A 21,180-nucleotide genomic window follows, 5' to 3' on the forward strand; every position below is an offset into this window, starting at 1 on the left:
TGTAAACAAAAACAAGATGGCTAAGAAATTCCATCAGAGTGTATCGGGATGCTCTAATTTGTGTTTTTGTCATTTTTAAATCACTGGAGAAATGCGACAGATTAACTGACAAGAATAATAATAATTCTTTATTTATACTGGCAGAGTTAAGGCCATGGGCCTTCTCTTACACTCTACCAGGTCACAAAGTATAAAAGCAGTTAAAATTTAACAAAGTTAAAGAAGAGAATACTAACATATTACAAAAAAAAAAATAATAATAATAGCATAATAAAATCGACACTAAACAACATGAAAATAATACCATAATACGAAAAAAAAAAAAAAAAAAAGTAAAATACATTGGAATATAATGAAAGCAACTCATTTAGTACAAATGGTTAATATGGAAAAACGTAAGGAAGAATATATCAAAATGGAATGTAATAAAATAATAATAAAAAAGAAAAGAAATAAGAAAATTAAATAAAATTCACGATAAAAAGGCTATGATAATAAATTCATCGGCTGATAAAGAGAACAAAAAGGGGAAAGGAAGGAAAAAGAAATATATAGCCTATATTTTTACAAAACTATGGCAGAGAAAGGGGCTTATAATTGAAAGGAATTTAATTCAAAAAGTGCAATTTTAATTTATTTTTGAAACTAGACAATGTCCGACAGTCTCTGACATGTTGTGGTAGAGAATGACACTCGTGAAAACAATAATATATATTATATAGGCATATCCGAAAACTATAATACGAAGGAGCATTGTTAAGACATAACGTAGTATTACGTACTTCAACATTCACAGTAAGGGAACAATAATAATTTTGTACTCATCATTTAGATGGCTTCAATCAATGGGAAGTGTCACTATTCCCTCCATGTCTACTTCGCTGCCACTGCTCTCGCTGTCTGAAGTCGCATCACTACTGGAATTTGAGAAATCTCCAATTCTAATAATAATGCTATCAATTGCATTATCTAGTATTCCTTCTTTCTCTGAAGCCTTCCTTATTTCTTTCTCTACATGTGCCACTGCTTTTGTCCAGTCTTCAGCATCCACTTTCTCCACTCCCTCAACAATAAGCTTTTCCACCTCCCACAATGAAAAAGTTTTATTGTTGGCAGCAACATGTCCTTAACCAGTGACCATCCGTGGTAAGAATAAAAATGAGTATGTAGTATATACTAGACTTTTTTTAGTATATACTCTTGTTAGTAAGAATAAAAACATTTGAGTACCTACTCATTTTTGATTACATACTCATAACATGGAAGCATAGTAAAATATACTCAAGTGTCCATCTTGTACAGAATATATACTCATGCTTGATAAGAATAAAAGCTAGTATATTCTCATATTTATAAGTTCGTTCTCATGTTATTCTGAGTATGGTTTGTAGCAGGCTCAATTGTGAATATTTGTTGATTTGTGTTCAGCTTAAAATTAAATAAAAAAAAAAAGGCAGAATTTATGAACGATGTAGTGCCTCATGGAAAAATATAGAAAAGGACATGAACTTCAGAAGTCTTTAACGCTTCACAAAAGTGAATGTGAAAAAGGTTAAACACGTATTTGTTATACGTAAAAAACATAACCTATAAAAATATGATGGCTATCAAATTATGAGGTTAGATTGTATTGTTAAATATAATTAACAATTACAGTTTATTTTGTAAAATTTGAATTGCAAAATGCAATTACTTGTACCTTTAAACTAAATATATAACTCTCCATAATAAAAAATAGAATTAGCATCTGGAATTCTAGAAATGGATTGTAATCTCTATCCAACATCCTGTAATGACGATTTCCCAGTACTATTTTCTTGTTTCCTGTTTTATTAACGTCACTTATCAGATTCACTCTCTCTTTCATGTTTGTTTATTTATTTATTTACTTAATTAATTAATGAATTTATTTATTTATCCATTTATTTATTTATTTATCCATTATCAAAATTTACAAAAAAAAGCAAAACACAAACCACTACAGCATGCGGATAGCATGTGAAAGTCTATAAAAAAAAAAACTGAGCATCATGGTCCAATGTGGTCAAAGAGGATAGGTAACACGAGTACATACTAACTTTTAATTATCAAGAAGGCTGTAGAGATGAGATAGAATGTCTTCATCCTTACGAATATGAGTATGTTCTAGTGGTTATGAGTATATAATCACAGGAAGTGCTCATACTCATAAGTATAAACCTTGAGAAAGTACTTAAGCTTTATTCTTACTACCCCATATCAATTCAATAGCACTGTAGTGGCAATGGTATGAGGAAGTCGTATGACTTGATGTCCACGTTGCTTAGCCAGTTCATCCACGTAATATGTGGGAGTCCTGGGTTTGATATCTTTAATAATACCAAGCAGGGCTCCCTAGTCAAGGTGGGATCTCCTTGCACTCCATGCCTCACAAGCCAGTCCAGCATTTCTTCTTTCCTTGTAGCAAGAGTTGGAGCCTTGTCGATTTCAACAGAATGATAAGCAGCATTGTTCATCACAATTACGCTCTTCTCCTCGATGTTGGACAATAACTGTTCCTTGAACTACCTACAAAATCAATCGTGGTCCATCTCCTCATCATAATGCACTGTTTTCTTGGACTTGAAGAGAAGAAGCGCTCCACTTACAAACCCATGGGATGTCCCTGCGTGGAGAACAATGTATCTCCCCCCTTAAAGCGACTACACACGACCCAATCTGCACAGTCCGATTTGCAGAGACCCTGCTGATCGGATGGTCTGTAGGCTTGCTGGGACAACAAAACTCGTGTTGGGTGGTTGGTTCGGGCAGCCATCCAATGTTCTGATTTCCCCACTCCAACACCCTGCAAGCTGGGTCATGTGTAGCATGATTGGACTGATTTCTTGTCAGTTGCAGCTTGCAGAAGTGCCGTTGATGAAGAATTGAGTGCAGTGACAGTGAGTGCGGCATCAAAAATGACGGAAAAGGAGAAAGAAATCTGGAGGGATATTTCTGAACTGTATAAAGATATGCCTTGTTTATGGGACATTCGAAGGAAGTTTTTAAAATCTGCTGGTTCTAGTTCTTTAATAATATTTGTATGACTAAATTTTTTCTCTCCAATAACCACTTTTTAGCCTAATGTTTTCTTTTTTGTATCTGTTTATCGTTCTGTGACAACAAACTCAATGCAATTCCAATTTTTTTAAACTTGGAAAGTGAAGGAGCCATGATATATCTTTTCACAACAGAGTGAATCAGCCTACTGCAGGTTGGGTCGTGTGGAGAGCAGAACTAGATCGTCCAACCCACTGCCAACTACCTTGCAGATTGGGCAGTGTGTAGCTGCTTTTAACTATATCATCAGACAAGCCTTTGGTCCTGGTGTAGCCTGCATTAACCCACGTTTCATCAAGTCACACGACTTCTTATAGATTTACTCCTTGAATGTTTTTTAAAAATGTGCATCTCAAAACCACAATATCTCCCCTTTCCATTAGTAACTTCCTCCCATTTATATGTTTATATTCGAAACCAAGGTTGTGCAACACTTTGTACAGGGAACAGTAACCGCCAGAAAATAAATCATACTCCCTTAGCAATACCAGTACTAATAGTTTCTTCACTGTCGGGTGTTCTCTTCTGATATAATAATCATAAACATGACGTCGTATTGCATCTTCCTGGAAGGAATCTAGGTCGGTAACTGCACTTTTCCTAGACCCTCATCTTTCCCGAGGTGGAGAGCTTAGAAGATGTACTTTCTTCTGGCAAATTGAATTTCTCCATTGTCACCCTCCACACAATATGGAGCTGCCGTAGTACGTTATCATATCTGAGTGAAAGGTATCAACAGAGCATTTGTTTGACGATGTTTTCGTTCTCCTTCTCGAAAAAGTTCCTGGCAGCAATTATCATCTCCCTTTCCTGGGATTGAATGGAGACACCATGACCAGCAGTTCTTCGTGACTCACAGGGAGGATGAATTCTTGGTCGACTTCTTCGAGGTCTCATTATATAAGAAGCAAGATTAAAACAGTACTATGAACCACTATAAAAAAACAATACTGTACAAAGAAACTGATACAGTAAAAAGCACTATAAAACAATAATAATAAAACACAAACGAAACACTGAATGATGAATATAATATTAACTAATAGTACATTATGAAACGAGCCTATAATGGTAGTAATTAGGACGCGAGTTTCATAATTTTCATACGAGCGTCTTAATTACCATTATAGGTAAGTTTCATACGAATTTTTATGCTCGACCATATTTCTAACTTGAAATTATTGATAAGTATTCATGTTATGGTTATGTAAGTGAGGAGTGGAATTGACCTGAATTGTGAGATGTGCGCAGACGCGAAAGTATTGATTTTTTCCGAAACACGAATGTCATTGACCTTGATATAATCTAGAGAATAATATGAACATAACCTGGAAATTGATTTAGAATTGAAAAACGAGATGACAAATTGAATCTATTTGAATATTATTTACAATTAACGCTAATTATTATAGTAATAAAACATAACCTTCTGCGACAGTATTGGATTTCCAGCCTCCATGACTTTTCGCTAATTGTCTTTTGATTGCATATCCAAGAATAATCGATACTTGCGGTTTTATAATGGTACAATCAGTACAATGGTGATTTCTCATTAGCTGAACAACTGAATTATAATGAATAGGTGTACTTTAATTAGGTGCATTAAAGGGCTACTACCAGGTGTATAATTACTACATTTCGGCATGGTCGAGCATAAAGGAAATATATCACACGAGGGTATAAATAATATGATGCAAAAATCAACAAAGAATGAAACACGAAATGTACGAATAGCTGACACTGTGTATACAATGAATGGTATCAAGAAAGTGACTGAACACGTGGCAACAGCGTCCCAGTGTCACTAACATCTGGCAACTCAGCCACTGTTACCATAGCAATAAGCCTCCCATGCTATGTGATATTCAGTTGTTTTTCCGATCGCAATGCTCCTGTCATGTCCCATATTTAAAAAATAAACAGGTATAGTAAGGAATTTATACATGTCTTATAAAAGAGCTATTCATTGTGTAAGTATAAGGCAATTAAATGTCTGTATAAGAGTTTTTATTAGTAAGACCATTAATATTTAATAATGATGACTAGGGCTAGGATTTTGATGAAATGGCATCTTTTTCCTAGTAAGCCAGAAACCTATTTAGTATTTATATGTTATGAGATAAACTGAGTGTTTTAAGACATATTTGTTAGGGCATTTTTTTGCATTTTTTGCCTGTTTCAACTCATAAGAGCATCTTTTGTTTTATTCGGTCATTTTCTAGGCATTTCCATTTAATTTTGGCCATAAATCCCCATTATTAATATGAAATAATGTTTATTTCCTTTGGTATTTTCTTTACATATTTTGTCCATTAATACCCATTATTTTGTATAATATTTTAATCGTTTTTCTACACAAATATTGTCATTTTAACGTAGTACACCCCATGTAATGGATCAGTCCAACCACCCCTTCAATACAGACTCCTCTATACCTGCTAATTCCGGATAAGATGGCCTTGTGGTAGACTATATGGAAACTAAAAGTAAAGTAAATCTATGGCGCCACAGCCCATGTAGGGCCAAGACCGACCAGCTGACTGCTGATCTCACGTCCACATGCCGAAGCAGAGGTGAACGATCATACATGGAAACTACATCAGGTAAAATAATTAATTAAAGTGTACTACTTAGAAAAAATTATGTAAAATTTAATTTAATTAGTAGTGTAAATATTAAGCAGTACAAAACCTCTTTTCCTAGTAAGCCAATTATTTAAGATCAATTTTTAGGGCATTTTAAGGGCATTTTTGAAAGATTTTTAGGTCATAAGTGCATTGTTTTTAGGACATTTTTTCATGATTTATAGGTCGTCAAAATCCTAGCCCTAATGATGACATATTGTCGCTGCATCTCTAAAATCTACTATGTGCATTTAAACAGATTTTTCAGGAGAAAGAAAAAACATCACTTTTAATTCTCTTAATTTTCAAAGATGCTTTCGGTATAAATAAAACTGACCACCCCTACACAGAACAAATCAATAATTGTCAAAAAATACTTGCAACTTTAAAAGAACATGATAAAACAGTTGTGTTACAATGGATCCCAGGACGTTGGAATCTACATGGGAATGAACAGGCTGACACATTAGCTAAGAAGGGTGCCAGTCTCAAAATAAACCACGGAAACCTTTGTCATTTAGCTCAGTAAAACAATATAATGTTAATGTTATGTTTTATTTAACGACGCTCGCAACTGCAGAGGTTATATCAGCGTCGCCGGATGTGCCGGAATTTTGTCCCGCAGGAGTTCTTTTACATGCCAGTAAATCTACTGACATGAGCCTGTCGCATTTAAGCACACTTAAATGCCATCGACCTGGCCCGGGATCGAACCCGCAACCTTGGGCATAGAAGGCCAGCGCTATACCAACTTGCCAACCAGGTCGACAAAAAACAATATATCAAGCAACTACAAAAAAATAATCACCAACAAGAATTGGACATAAACACTTTACAACAACATAGGAAATTACTGAAGGATATACCTCCTGAACCCAGAAAACTAGCAGTTGCAAGCTTTCGCCTTAACACTGAACATGACATCCTGGGTAAACACCTCAATCGTCTTGGCATCCTGCCATCACCAGCCTGCATTTTGTGCCATCAACAGGAAGACATGGACAGACAACACCTTGCAAAATGCCGTGCTCTGAAATTCTTCAAGGAAGTTGACTGCTACTGGGAAGCCAGAGCCTGAATGTTTTGATTACTTAATTCGTAGTTTTGTTCATCACTTTCTTGTTTTCCCTCAGTCAATGATTGTAAATATCATGTACTAGCCATTACACAAAAAAATAAATATTTTTTTGTTATTCTACAGCATTCAACTTAAGAAAAAGTTAAAGATTATCCAGAAAATGAGGATAAAAAAATTGTATACATTGTATAGTGACTTAATATCAAGAAATTAAGATATTTCCTATGTGACTAGTTTTTGTTTTCAGTGATTTCTATCTAAATTTATAAACGCGAAATAGTCACTGCTCTGGTACCATTTATAGCACCGCTATGGGCCAATTTATTTCACCATAAAATAGGGTCCCTAATTATGAGTGATGACGAACATAAAGCATTTTTGGCAATTGCAAACAAGAGAGAGATGAAGAAGTGTCAACATTCTGATTATTTAATCAGACTCAATCGACTGATTATGATTGGTTGCCTATAAATCTCACTGACACCATAGAGAAGATGTTGGATACATGTTATGTAAGCCAATGATCATCATGTACTTAAGAAAATAATATTTTGGAAGGAATTTGCTACATCTGCTTCTTTGTCACTCATCTGCCTATACTGTTTTCGCTGTAAGAAAAATCCTAATGTAAACATAAGCACATTGCTGTCAAACCCGTGATTGGCTCCCAGTCGAAACACTCACACGACGCAGGAAAATATAGTTCGTATTTGGAAACCATAATCTTGTATTATTTGAAAATAAAAAATTGAATTCTAGTCGTTAAATAAGATAAAACATTTAACTTCACTCATATGTAAAACGCTATGTAAAAGAAAAGCTACTTTTATATTATGTTATGTACTATGAATGCAGATGAATACCAACAGTAATACCAAGGTAGTCTGTTCTTGTAACAGGCTGGCATCACTCGAGCTCCTAGTTGTTCACGTAAGCACATGGTACTGAAGTATGGCTTCTGCATTTTCAGTGTGTGTGGTTATTAAACATAAGAGTGGAAATACTCTCAAAAGCGGAGAAAAACAAATAGTCTTAAATATATATAAGTTAAATGAGTTGAATCCAACGTTATCTATTCACAGCAAGTCAATCAGACCGCATGTTCCAGCTGGGACAACTGATGCTATTGTGGACCGATTTGGAAGGAATAACTCCTTTGTCCGGCAGCGATTGACCTTACACTTAAGTTTAAAATAATTTAATTAGAGTAATTATAAAGTAAATGTTTCATAAGCAAACAAATGCATAGTACAGTAGGCGGGAACACATACTGAGAATCTATGGCGCCAAACAGCGGCCAATGAAGCCTCACTTCAGTCACGTGCTACTGTTTACATTAGGATTTTTCTTACAGCGAAAAGATTATAGCTCAGCACTAATAGTGTGCCTAACATACTTTAGACTCTTGTAGCATTGTTTCCTACACCTACATATGAAGTAATAATGCAAAAAACTCATCTACAGTGTTATTAATCAAATTAATTCATAAGTCACTTTATTATCTATTGTTATTTTGAGTACTAATTGAAGAATTATGGATGACAAATAAAAACTCTATCTCAAAATGTCAATTATAAAAAAAATAAACTTACATAAAACTAGAAGATTTGTGAAGTACCCGAAAACAATAGCCACACACTTTTCGTACCGATCTTCAATTTAAGGTCATGAACATATTAGACAATTTTCAGTAAGGTGCTTTCTTGCTCTGTTTGAATTTCTGTTTAGTAGACATCTGAAAAAAAATAAGAAACAAACAAAAACTGTAATACAAATTTACTAGTGCACAGATCTTTTCTTGGCGGCCGGGTAGCTCAGTTGGTACAGCAGCTGGCTACGGACTGAAAGGTTCGGGGTTCGATCCCAGGTGGTGACAGGATTTTTTCTCGTTGCCAAACTTTCAGAACGGCCCCGAGGTTCACTCAGCCTCCTATAAAATTGAGTACCGGGTCTTTCCCGGGGGTAAAAGGCGGTCAGAGCGTGGTGCCGACCACACCACCTCATTCTAGTGCTGAGGTCATGGAAAGCATGGGGCTCTACCTCCATGCCCCCCAAGTGCCTTCATGGCATGTTACGGGGATACCTTTACCTTTTTTTTTTACCTTTTACAGATCTTTTCTTAGAGAGAGAGAGAGGGAGGTGAAGAGGAGAAGGGGGTGAGCGGCAGAAAAAGTCACATAATTACATATTTTCAGCAGACTTTTGTTTACTGTAGTCTTTATCTATAACTGTTTCTAACTGTTATCAAATACTTACAATTAAATTTTATTATCATCAAATTTCTACTACAGTAATTGTCGTGTTAGTTGGACCATGTTCCAGTAAATGTCTGTTAGATTGCTACTAACAACTGTATGATCTCAAGCATCAGTAATTTCGTGTCCAAATGTTTCATAATTCCATAAATCTAAGGACAGTCTACAGTTGAAGCAAATTAATCACTAGAGACAGGATTTCCATGCAAATTTATGTTTTTATATAAGCTTGCTACAGTTCTCGAACTTTGTAAATATCCGTTTCATGGCTTAGTGATTCGAAATATGTACACTTTTTCCGTGCATATTTGCATGTTTTGGCCTTTTTGGGGATAAAAACATGCATAATGCATATTTAAGCAATTTTCAACTTAATCATGCATATATTATATTCAGTTTAAATGCATGTTTTAATGGTTTCGAGTGGACACCTCAGTTTCTCGATTTTTATATCCCTTATTTTAGCTTCAGGAATGAGGACTGAAGAAGGAAAAATAAAGAAAAAGGTTCATTCAAGTTTGCACCCATAACTTCTTGCAATGTAGAGAGGTCATTCTCTGCATACAAAAATATATTGACTGATATGCACAAGAACCTCACAGAAACCAATTTAGAAATGTTAGTTGTTATTTGTGTGTGTGTGTGTGTGTGTGTGGGAGGGGGGGGGAGGGAAGTGAAGTTGAAGTGAAATAAGAAATTTGGGGGGGGGGGGGAATGAAAGCGCATATTTAAATGTATTTTTTGCTTGATCATGCATGTTTCATAGTTTGATAGTGCATGAATGCATGCATATTTTGGGATTTTATAGTGCATGAAATTCTCGTCTCTAATCATAACATAGTAAGTTAAGGTATGGTCACACGTTGCTACTTTTGCAGTGCTGCAGTACAAAAAACTGCGCAACTCTCGTACTGCGATGTGTGAACAACGATGCAACTCGAAAAGTAGCAGCTGCCGAACCTGCTGCCAGCTACTTTTTCATGCTGCGCGCAGCTTAGAAGTAGCGACATGTGAACAGGGTTCTTAGGGTTGCAGCCGCAGCGTTTTTGATATCGGTTTTGTTGAAACTCTTTCTGCGGTTGCAACCAGTGTTGCCACCCAAATGTGCAAATGATACTTTTATTGTTTGGATATATTTTAATGTTAGATGTGATGAAAATAAATTATTTGTAACGGTTATTAAATACACAACACATATAATACAATTCATTTTTTTTTTTTTTTCCATTTTTCTGTATCGAGGTTTCAAACAGGAGGGTTGCCAACATTGATTACGTGAATATGCTGTTGGTTATCATTTAAGTATATAGGCGTTTTTAAAAGCTTTATAGTAAAAATAATGCCAATTTCTGAATACTAGTTAGGACAGAAAAGCAAATAATAGATAAATAAGCTTTCGCATGAGTTTATTAATAATGTGAAGATAACCACAAAATGTATATTGAAAAGTCAACACGGAGATGGAAACCTGCAGCATGACTGTGGCTACAAAAGTAGCGCCTTGTGTGTGAACAGACTCGCAACCTTCAGTTGCAACTTTTGCAGCACTCGGGTTGCGCAGCACAAAAAGTAGCGTGCAGCGCCTACTTTTGGCTTACGTGTGAACACGACACGCAACTTTTGCAGCTGCAGTACGAAAGTTGCGCAGCAAAAGTAGCGACGTGTAACTGTACCTTTAGAAGGATTTTATTAGAAACACGGGAATTTTACTGGAAGCAAGTAAAGAGATGGGTTTGGAAGTAAATCCCGAAAAGACAAAGTATATGATTATGTCTCGTGACCAGAATATTGTACGAAATGGAAATATAAAAATTGGAAATTTATCTTTTGAAGGGGTGGAGAAGTTCAAATATCTGGGAGCAACAGTAACAAATATAAATGATACTTGGGAGGAAATTAAACACAGAATAAATATGGGAAATGCCTGTTATTATTCGGTTGAGAAACTTTTATCATCCAGTCTGCTGTCGAAAAATCTGAAAGTTAGAATTTATAAAACAGTTATATTACTGTTTGTTCTGTATGGTTGTGAAACTTGGCCTCTCACTTTGAGAGAGGAACAGAGACTACAGGTGTTTGAGAATAAGATTCTTAGGAAAATATTTGGGGCTAAGAGGGATGAAGTTACAGGAGAATGGAGAAAGTTACACAACACAGAACTGCACGCATTGTATTCTTCACCTGACATAATTAGGAACATTAAATCCAGACGTTTGAGATGGGCAGAGCATGTAGCACATATGGGCGAATCCAGAAATGCATATAAAGTGTTAGTTGGGAGGCTGGAGGGAAAAAGATCTTTAGGGAGACCGAGACGTAGATGGGAAGATAATATTAAAATGGATTTGAGGGAGGTGGGATGTGATGATAGAGAATGGATTAATTTTGCTCAGGATAGAGACCAATGGCGGGCTTATGTGAGGGCGGCAATGAACCTCCGGGTTCCTTAAAAGCCAGTAAGTAAGTAAGTATGTTTCAATAATTTTCCCCGTTTTCAAGAATGGATTGACGCCGATATTAGAAGTTCTACTATAAGACACAAACTAAGGAACTAAAATATGTCAAAGTCCCTTTCATTCACATTTCAAAAGTTTCTTACAAACTTACCTGAAAGAGTATTTTCATCTGTGTTATTCTTACAATACTGGTATATAAAAGCAATGTATGTCATTCTACAAAAGGCTCATGTGCATCAGCATGTTATTGCTACATGAATTACCATCTCCATTTGCCAAGTAGTTAATTCTCAAATGTGTTACCGTGATAAAGACTACAACTGAGAGTTGTGTATTTTTCAATTCAACCTATTAAAATCTTTAACCATCCAATAGCACTCCCTTTTTTTGTTTTAATTTTAAGTTATACTTTTTATTACTGTGTACTAGTTCATATCTCTTATAGAGGTATAACTCTCCTATGCACAATGTACAAAATATTCACTTACATTCTCCGGAAAAGATTGGAGAAATACTACGAGAATATCATAGGCAAGTACCAAGCCGGCTTCTGTGCAGGAAGGTCGACCATAGATCAAATTTACATTGTTAAAGGCATGACAGAAAAGTTCTGGGAGTATAATCTCAACTTATACCATCTGTTTGTAGATTTCAGAACAGCTTATGACAGCATTAATAGACAAGGATTATACAAAATTATGATTCATCAAGGGATACATCCAAAGATAATCAGACTCGTCAAGATGACCATGGCAGAAACCAAGGCTCAAGTGAAGATATATGGTGGTTCAACAGAACAATTTAATATTGATAATGGGCTGAAACAAGGGGATGCTCTAGCTCTTCAATCTTGCTTTACATTGGGTGATAACACAGACAGGTATAGATCCTAACTGCACTTTAGTTTACAAAAGCATTCAAATAGTAGGATACGCAGATGACTTGGATGTTATGGGACGGTCGTTGACAGCAATAGAAGAAGTGTATAAAGACCTGGAACAAGGAGCCGCTAAAATCGGGTTGCAGATTAATGCAAGTAAAACCAAACAGATGACAAAAATAAGAAATAAACAGAATATATACAACCCTCCTAATCTGACGATAAACATGTTTGAAGAAACTGAGAAGTTTAAATATCTTGGAACAGTAATGACAAGTAACAATAACGAATTAATTGAAGTACAGAGTCGAATCACTGCAGCCAATAAGGCCTATTTTGCATTAAGCGCAATATTGAAATCTAACTGTGTGCACAAGGAAACAAAACTTAAAATATACAAAACAATTATTAGAAGTATTCTCTGTTATGCAAGCGAAACTTGGACATTATCTAAGGAGACAGAAGCTAAACTAGGTATATTTGAACGCAAAATACTCAGAAGAAATTTTGGACCAGTGCAAGAAAATATTAAAATCTAACTGTGTGCACAAGGAAACAAAACTTAAAATATACAAACAATTATTAGAAGTATTCTCTGTTATGCAAGCGAAACTTGGACATTATCTAAGGAGACAGAAGCTGAACTAGGTACATTTGAACGCAAAATACTCAGAAGAATTTTTGGACCAGTGCAAGAAAATATTAAAATCTAACTGTGTGCACAAGAATACAAAACTTAAAATATACAAAACAATTATTAGAAGTATTCTCTGTTATGCAAGCGAAACTTGGACATTATCTAAGGAGACAGAAGCTGAACTAGGTACATTTGAATGCAAAATACTCAGAAGAATTTTTGGACCAGTGCAAGAAAATATTAAAATCTAACTGTGTGCACAAGGAAACAAAACTTAAAATATACAAAACAATTATTAGAAGTATTCTCTGTTATGCAAGCGAAACTTGGATATTATCTAAGGAGACAGAAGCTGAACTAGGTACATTTGAATGCAAAATACTCAGAAGAATTTTTGGACCAGTGCAAGAAAATATTAAAATCTGTGTGCACAAGGAAACAAAACTTAAAATATACAAAACAATTATTAGAAGTATTCTCTGTTATGCAAGCGAAACTTGGACATTATCTAAGGAGACAGAAGCTAAACTAGGTATATTTGAACGCAAAATACTCAGAAGAATTTTTGGACCGGTGCAAGAAAATATGCAGTGGAGAATACGTCATAATAACGAGCTATATAAATTATATAGAAGTTTCGATATTGTTACTTTCATCAAATTAAGGAGGCTTGAATGGGCCGGACATGTCTATCGGAGGAAGGGAACAGAATACCAAAGAAGATCTTAGAAGGGAAAATACATGGTAAAAGACCAATTGGAAGACCCAAAAATAGATGGATAGATGCGGTAACGATTGATTCTCAGGACTATCTCGGAACAACTGCCTGGAGGAGATTAGCACAGGACAGGGACAGTTGGAGGAAGAAAATTGAGGAGGCTAAGGCTCGACTTTGGGCTGTGATGCCATCATAGTAGTAGTTCATATCTCACAACAATACTGTTCTTAAATTTAAAAATCCTTATTAGTCCTCATTTGATGTAATAATTCATGTCTGCCAATGCTTTACAAATATTTTTCAACTTGTTGTGTGCTGGATTTATGTCTTTAAACATCCATCACCTTTTAAAAATGTCGAAGAGTTTGATTTCGATGCTTTGCTAATATTAAAACTAGGAATTAAAGTTAGTGATTAATATGACAATAAACATCACGAAAGTCGCCATTACACTACAATACTGTAAGTGAATTTTATTAGGAAATTTATGAGTAACAAAATAACCTAAGAAATTATTTACTTTGAACTTGTATTGATGTTACCTTCAGATCTGTATGACTATCTTTCCCACTACTAGGTCCAGGTCTCCAAAGAGATAGAATTCCACTTTCGCCTCCAGTTAGCAGTAAACCATTCTAGAAGAGAAAAAAATAATCAAGAAAGTGAAGTTTATTGTTATTTTACAGATATATCTCATTTGTATACAATTTTCCTTTTGTTTGTGAATAACAATATAATGTTTGTGCATGATTATGCCAGAGACAGGAGACAGAGAGGAATAACTCCCTATTTTCTTGACCTCAGCATTAAAAAAAAATGTTATGATCACTACCATGCTTTGACCATTCTTTACTGTTAGTAAAGATTCAATTTTATAATTATCTGAATGGATCATGGAGAGACAGAAATTTGTTACAAGATGAAAAATCATTACCTCCAGCTTGCTATATCTGAACCTCGAGTTTTTCATTCTAACAACAGAGCCAACTTTGTTCCAAACAACAATGTGTGGTATTTTATAACAAATTAAGAAAGTGTTTCAAAATTCAACATACTGTATTTACTCATGTATAAGTCCCACATTTTTTGCCAAATCCTGTCATAAAAACAGGAGCGGGACCTACACACAAGTTATTGTAAGAAGAAAGAGCTGGCGATGTACTACACTGCCTTGCTGAAGGAGCAAAAGATATTGGTCCACTTCAGTGATATGTCAATCAAACCATTTTAATCACTGAAATCTGAGTAAAATAATCACCATAAAATCACACCCCTATCCTAGCACATGAAGGGACCTTTGGCCAAGCAAGAATATCATGGAGACTAAAAAATTCGAAAGATAGCTAAAAACGAGCAAAAATAAAATTGCATATTTTGTAACAGCATTAAAACTTACCTCTCTATTGTAGCAACTGCTTCGTACTATTTGCTTATTACCAACAAGATTCGACATTGGTGTGATTTGTTTCATGTGCACTGTAAATGTCCTGAGACACTCCCTGAAACAAACATGTATCCTTGTTAATTTGAAAGAAGAATACACATAAACTTGGGTTATATGTAACTGAAGGTTGACGATTTAAATTACACACAACTCAGAACTACGTATATATAAGTTTCGAATATTTTAGATCATTTTCGAATGACTAAGAATTAAAATAATTTCGAGGGAAAAATTGTTCCGGAGCCGGGTATCGAACCCGGGACCTTTGGTTTAATGTACCAATGCTCTACCACTGAGCTACTCGGGAACTCTAACTGACACCGATCCAATTTTTCCCTCTATATCCACAGACCTCAAAGTGGGCTGACAACTGTCAAGCAACCAACTTCGACTGCACACTAACTCCGTGTGACTTAAATTGTGGCTTTCTGTTAACGAACAGTGACGTGTATTATGCAAATCAAGATTTCAGATATAACTCCCTGTAAAGTTGATTTGAATAATTTCGAGGGAAAAATTGTTCCGGAGCCGGGTATCGAACCCGGGACCTTTGGTTTAACGTACCAACGCTCTACCACTGAGCTACTCGGGAACTCTAACCGACACCGATCCAACTTTACAGGGAGTTATACCTGAAATCTTGATTTGCATAATACACGTCACTGTTTGTTAACAGAAAGCCACAATTTAAGTCACACGGAGTTAGTGTGCACTCGAAGTTGGTTGCTTGATGGTTGTCAGCCCACTTTGAGGTCTGTGGATATAGAGGGAAAAATTGGATCGGTGTCGGTTAGAGTTCCCGAGTAGCTCAGTGGTAGAGCATTGGTACGTTAAACCAAAGGTCCCGGGTTCGATACCTGGCTCCGGAACAATTTTTCCCTCGAAATTATTCAAATCAACTTTACAGGGAGTTATACCTGAAATCTTGATTTGCATAATACACGTCCCTGTTCGTTAACAGAAAGCCACAATTTAAGTCACACGGAGTTAGTGTGCATTCGAAGTTGGTTGCTTGACGGTTGTCAGCCCACTTTGAGGTTTGTGGATATAGAGGGAAAAATTGGATCGGTGTCAGTTAGAGTTCCCGAGTAGCTCAGTGGTAGAGCGTTGGTACGTTAAACCAAAGGTCCCGGGTTCGATACCCGGCTCCGGAACAATTTTTCCCTCGAAATTATTCAAATCAACTTTACAGGGAGTTATACCTGAAATCTTGATTTGACTAAGAATTAGTTTAACAGAACAAAGCTGGAAGCACATAAGAATTCTTTTAACTTGTCCAAATGTGTTTTAATCAATAAAAAGTGACTACAATTTCAGTGTTTAATATAAATGCACACATATTTACTGCATTTTTTACAATACCCCGTGAACCCTTTTTCCGAAATATACAAGTAAAAAATTACGGGTACAGGGATTATTCGAAATGAAGTTGGCAACACTGCCCAATTTTCCTCCTGAGTAACTCCTAAGGTGGTAGGGCAAGCCAATATCTTCCCATGCAGGTATTTCAATTGTTCATATTTTTAGATGGCGTTTGGATTAGCAATACATATGTCAGAATCAAGTTCAAGTGTGATAAATGTAGGCCTATAATTTGTGAGTCTCATATTTTCAATTCTGAAAACGAGTACCACTAAAAGTATAAGATTGTGATCCTTTACTTGCAGCAAAAAGTTTAAAATTAACTGAACTGTATTTGTTTTCAATTTGCCGTTAATATATTTGTTGAAAGTTTTATTTATTTATTTTTTGCCTTTCAATACTGGGGTACGCAGTTTATTCGAGGGCATGGGATATTCGAGAAAATACAGTATTATCATTTTTTTTTCTTCAATCATTAAAATTAAGGCCCATTTGACAGAATTTTCGGATGTATATTGTTTTTCCTTCTATATAGATTGACCTTATTACAGTCCATCAAAATCATTACCCGAACACTGTGGACTTCCGTTACAAGTCAAGGCAAGTGAAAGCATTCGTTACAGTGATTGTATGATAGTATTTTGTAAGTTTCAAACCGTATGCAAGTGCAACAAACAAAGATATGGTGCACTTAATTCATTTACTTCAAGAGTATATGTGTTAGATTTCTCTCTTACAGGCTCCACACATGCAAAGACTTATCAGAGACTTATCTGTACAGATTTACCTCAGGGAGGTATGCCTGAATTGGATGATTGTCCATACATGCTCAGACTTATCTCCCTGACTTATAGTTCATAAAAAAAGTTGTAAAAAGTAGTTGAAATCAATGATTCCCAGTGGAGAAATGCGATCACTTGAGAAATACTATTCCTTTATGGTTTTACATAAAAAAATCTGTAAGAAGAGTTTCTCAAATCTGCACTTTTGTAGCTTGCCGCCATTTTGCTACAGAGAACTCTTAAAAGGAAACAATGGCGAAATCTCGACCACATGCTCGCAGTATCATTTGTTTCTATATTTACTTTTTCTCTCACTTAATTTGGAGAGCACTACAGTCGGAAAAATTCAAGCAGTCATTGAAATCTGGAGACTTATCTCAAGGCCAAAAGTCTTGATTTTTTCGTCCACACATGAGAAGATTTGCCTGTGGATTTAGGTTTGTACAGACTTATCTCCAGTCTCTGCATGCACAGGGTTCTTTACGAATTGAACTTTAGACAGGGACATGAAGAACATCCATCGAATGATTAAAATAAAATTCCCTGTCTGTACAAATGTTCTGCAATAACTGATCTTCTGAAGAAATTAGAAATTAAATTTGAATCATATATATTATGTTTTCACATTTCGAATTTCTTACATTTTCAGCAGTTTTGATTTTAACATCTGTCCTTAAATGTTAAATTTATCGTATGTTTACTGGTATATTTTCCTTTTCTTTCTGAATGCAGGATTTTGTTCTTTTCGACAGTATGTCTTCACTCTAATTTTCAAACACTTCAAAATATGTTGGTACCCATTGTAAAACGATCTTTTTGTCAAAACTGTACACATCTTTATTTATGTGAAATCAACTGGTTAGTTAGCCAGACATAATCATTAATGAGAAATTAATAATGCTAAATTTTGAAGGGTGAGTCTGTATCACACAAACTGAAATTACCATCAGAGTATTCAGTGCAATAATTCTAGGTTATATTACAATTATACATTTTACCTTATTTCACAAATGTAAAATCACTTTTCTATTTAATTAAAAACACTAAAATTCCACTTTTACTTAAAATTTTATTTTAAATGTTTCGACAAAATAAAATAAAAAGCAGAAAAAATTAGGACCACATTTTATGAAAAATGATTGAGAAAAAAACACCGAGCTACATCTGCACTAAAAACTACAAATATCATCAGACCAATCCCAATGTTTTTATAAATACCTTGTATGTATACATACCCTCTCCCTGCTGTGGAACCTGTCAGAAGAAGAAGATCTTCAGGCTTGTCAGTACAATGTGCATTGACAATGAAACAACTTTCACTAGATTTCCGCTGCAAAAGAATAGGATATAGATTTTAATAAAGGTTAGTTCTCAGTGCATTTATGTCTACAAGCAAAATCATTCCACAATTCCTATATTCCATACATCAGTGCTTCTCAAACATTTTAGCTGCACGACACCCCAAAATATAACAATAATAATAATAATAATAATAATAATAATAATAATAATAATACTTACTTACTGGCTTTTAAGGAACCCGGAGGTTCATTGCCACCCTCACATAAGCCCGCCATTGGTCCCTATCCTGAGCAAGATTAATCCAGTCTCTACCATCATATCCTACCTCCCTCAAATCCATTTTAATATTATCTTCCCATCTATGTCTCGGCCTCCCCAAAGGTCTTTTTCCCTCCGGCCTCCCAACTAACACTCTATATGCATTTCTGGATTCGCCCATACGTGCTACATGTCCTGCCCATCTCAAACGTCTGGATTTTATGTTCCTAATTATGTCAGGTGAAGTATACAATGCGTGCAGTTCTGCATTGTGTAATTTTCTCCATTCTCTTGTAACTTCATCCCTCTTAGCCCAAAATATTTTCCTAAGAACCTTATTCTCAAACACCCTTAATCTATGTTCCTCTTTCAAAGTGAGAGTCCAAGTTTCACAACCATATAGAATAACCGGTAATATAACTGTTTTATAAATTCTAACTTTCAGATTTTTTGACAGAAGGCTAGATGACAAAAGCTTCTCAACCAAATAATAACAGGCATTTCCCATATTTATTCTGTGTTTAATTTCCTCCCGAGTGTCATTTATATTTGTTACTGTTGCTCCAAGATAATAATAATAATAATAATAATAATAATAATAATAATAATAATAATAGTAATCAAAAACTTAATAACAGTAAAGGGGCCTTTACACTGAGGCAACTAGTTGCCTACAGCATGCGATTGTTGGTTGCCACTCGTGTTGCCAAGCAGCATGCTGTCGGGAGCAATCATTGCAGCATGCTGCCGACTCATTTACGCCCATTGCGATTGGTTGCTTTAATTTTTGAGCGAGTCTATGCAGAGATGTCGGTGCAGACAGTTGTTGCTGCTGCTGCTGCTGCCTACCTACTTTTGAACAGGAAGAAGAAACTTATTCAGAGATAGATGTGGTGCAGGCAGATCTTCATAAATAGTGATATACACAGCAATGACTTTTTAAATAAACTGCTTGCTGATGACGCTTACCTGTTCAGAAATTTTACCTGAATTAGTAAAGAGGACTTCGATTACCTTCTCATTTCAAAATCCGATACAAATTATTTATCGAGGTAGTATACCAGCTGAAAGAAACTACAGTGCACATTTTTAATGTGTTCGGTATTTTTTGTATTCCGAAAACATTACTTTTGAATGTAGAGAACACAAAACGGGTCAGGAAGTTTCGAATATGAAAGACAGGATGAAACAATTATCCCGGGGCATGGCGAAATATAACTCGAGGAGACACAGGCATTCTAGACCTTCAGAGACTTCCTGGAAGACCGAAAGAAGCAGCAAAGGCTATCAGGGATGGGTTTAAAGCCTACTTCATGTCGAGTGAAGGAAGTGTCCCATAGCAAGGCACTTATATTTAGACATGTTTATCCTATTAACATTTGGCATAAAACTGAAGATTTGTCCTAAAAGTGAAAGTATTTATGGAAAATGTTCATTGCTGTTATTGTATACAATAAAGACATTTAAATAATTAAACCAGCTCTTTATTATTTTCCTGACAATGCATTTATTTCATAACAGGTATCCTATTGTTTTAATTTTATGTAAAAATGCGTTTGATCACTAATATAATGATTTTATGTAGGCCTACACTAAATACAAACACTTGCCTCGGAATCAATATTCTCATCAGTTGAAAGTTACTTTCTTGGCGCGTCAACATTAAGAAGAAAACACAGTGAAGCGAAATGCACCCACTGATCACCCTGAGCTGACCAGCTGTGGAATGTTGTTCTCAAGTTTTTCACTTTGTCTTTAGCTGCCTTTACTGCCACAATCGAACTTTAAAACTATTTTTTTCCCCCCATAACTTCAACTTCTTTCTATTATCTTTGTAATTGGGATCTCACAAGTCCCACAAAATGTGATTTTCATGGTATTCTGCAATTAGAAGCTTTGTTTTATTTTTGTCTCTATCGCTTGGTCCGAAACGTTGTGGGTTCGAGTCCTGCCTCGGGAATGGGTGTTGTGTACATACTAGTTTAAGAAAAGCGGAAAAACAGAAAACAGAAAAAAGAGAAACGAAAAAAAAAAAAAAAATGTATCCCAACATATCGTGCCGCATGCGACTGGACTACTGAACCCATCAGCGGTGGATAAGCTTGCGAACTAGAGCAACCGGCAGATTGACGCCGCAAGCCGTATGCGACTGTGCTGCCGCCTAGACAAAGTGACAACCTGCAGCATGCGATCGTGCCGCATGCTGCGTGATTGCCTATGGTTGCTTCAGTGTAAAGACATTTTAAGCTTGCGAACTGGAGCAACCGGAGGATTAGCGCCGCAAGCCGTACTCAAAGTGAGCAACT

At 35.6% G+C, this 21,180-nt stretch overlaps 1 protein-coding gene and 1 non-coding gene across 6 annotated transcripts in view; both read right to left on the reverse strand.

The window, feature by feature from the left end:
• LOC138703475 (WD repeat-containing protein 89) overlaps positions 1-21,180 on the reverse strand; it is an 84,708-nt gene that overhangs the window by 40,144 nt on the left and 23,384 nt on the right. For 2 of the 5 annotated variants that reach the window (XM_069831362.1, XM_069831364.1), the window contains exons 9-12: positions 18,550-18,644; positions 15,123-15,225; positions 14,269-14,361; positions 8,259-8,515 (exon numbers count right to left, since the gene is read on the reverse strand). In XM_069831362.1, the coding sequence (XP_069687463.1) occupies positions 8,468-8,515; positions 14,269-14,361; positions 15,123-15,225; positions 18,550-18,644 (339 nt within the window). In that variant the 3' untranslated portion in view covers positions 8,259-8,467. Of the gene's footprint in view, positions 1-391; positions 3,962-8,258; positions 8,516-14,268; positions 14,362-15,122; positions 15,226-18,532; positions 18,645-21,180 lie in introns of those variants that run through there. The other 3 variants (XR_011333187.1, XR_011333186.1, XR_011333188.1) reach the window with 3 other exon arrangements.
• Positions 15,406-15,477, reverse strand: TRNAN-AUU (transfer RNA asparagine (anticodon AUU)). Its single transcript has one exon. It is a non-coding gene; the product is annotated as a tRNA-Asn (tRNA).

The sequence above is a fragment of the Periplaneta americana genome, chromosome 7, assembly GCF_040183065.1.
Source record: "Periplaneta americana isolate PAMFEO1 chromosome 7, P.americana_PAMFEO1_priV1, whole genome shotgun sequence".
In the NCBI taxonomy this organism is placed as follows: Eukaryota; Metazoa; Arthropoda; class Insecta; order Blattodea; family Blattidae; genus Periplaneta; species Periplaneta americana.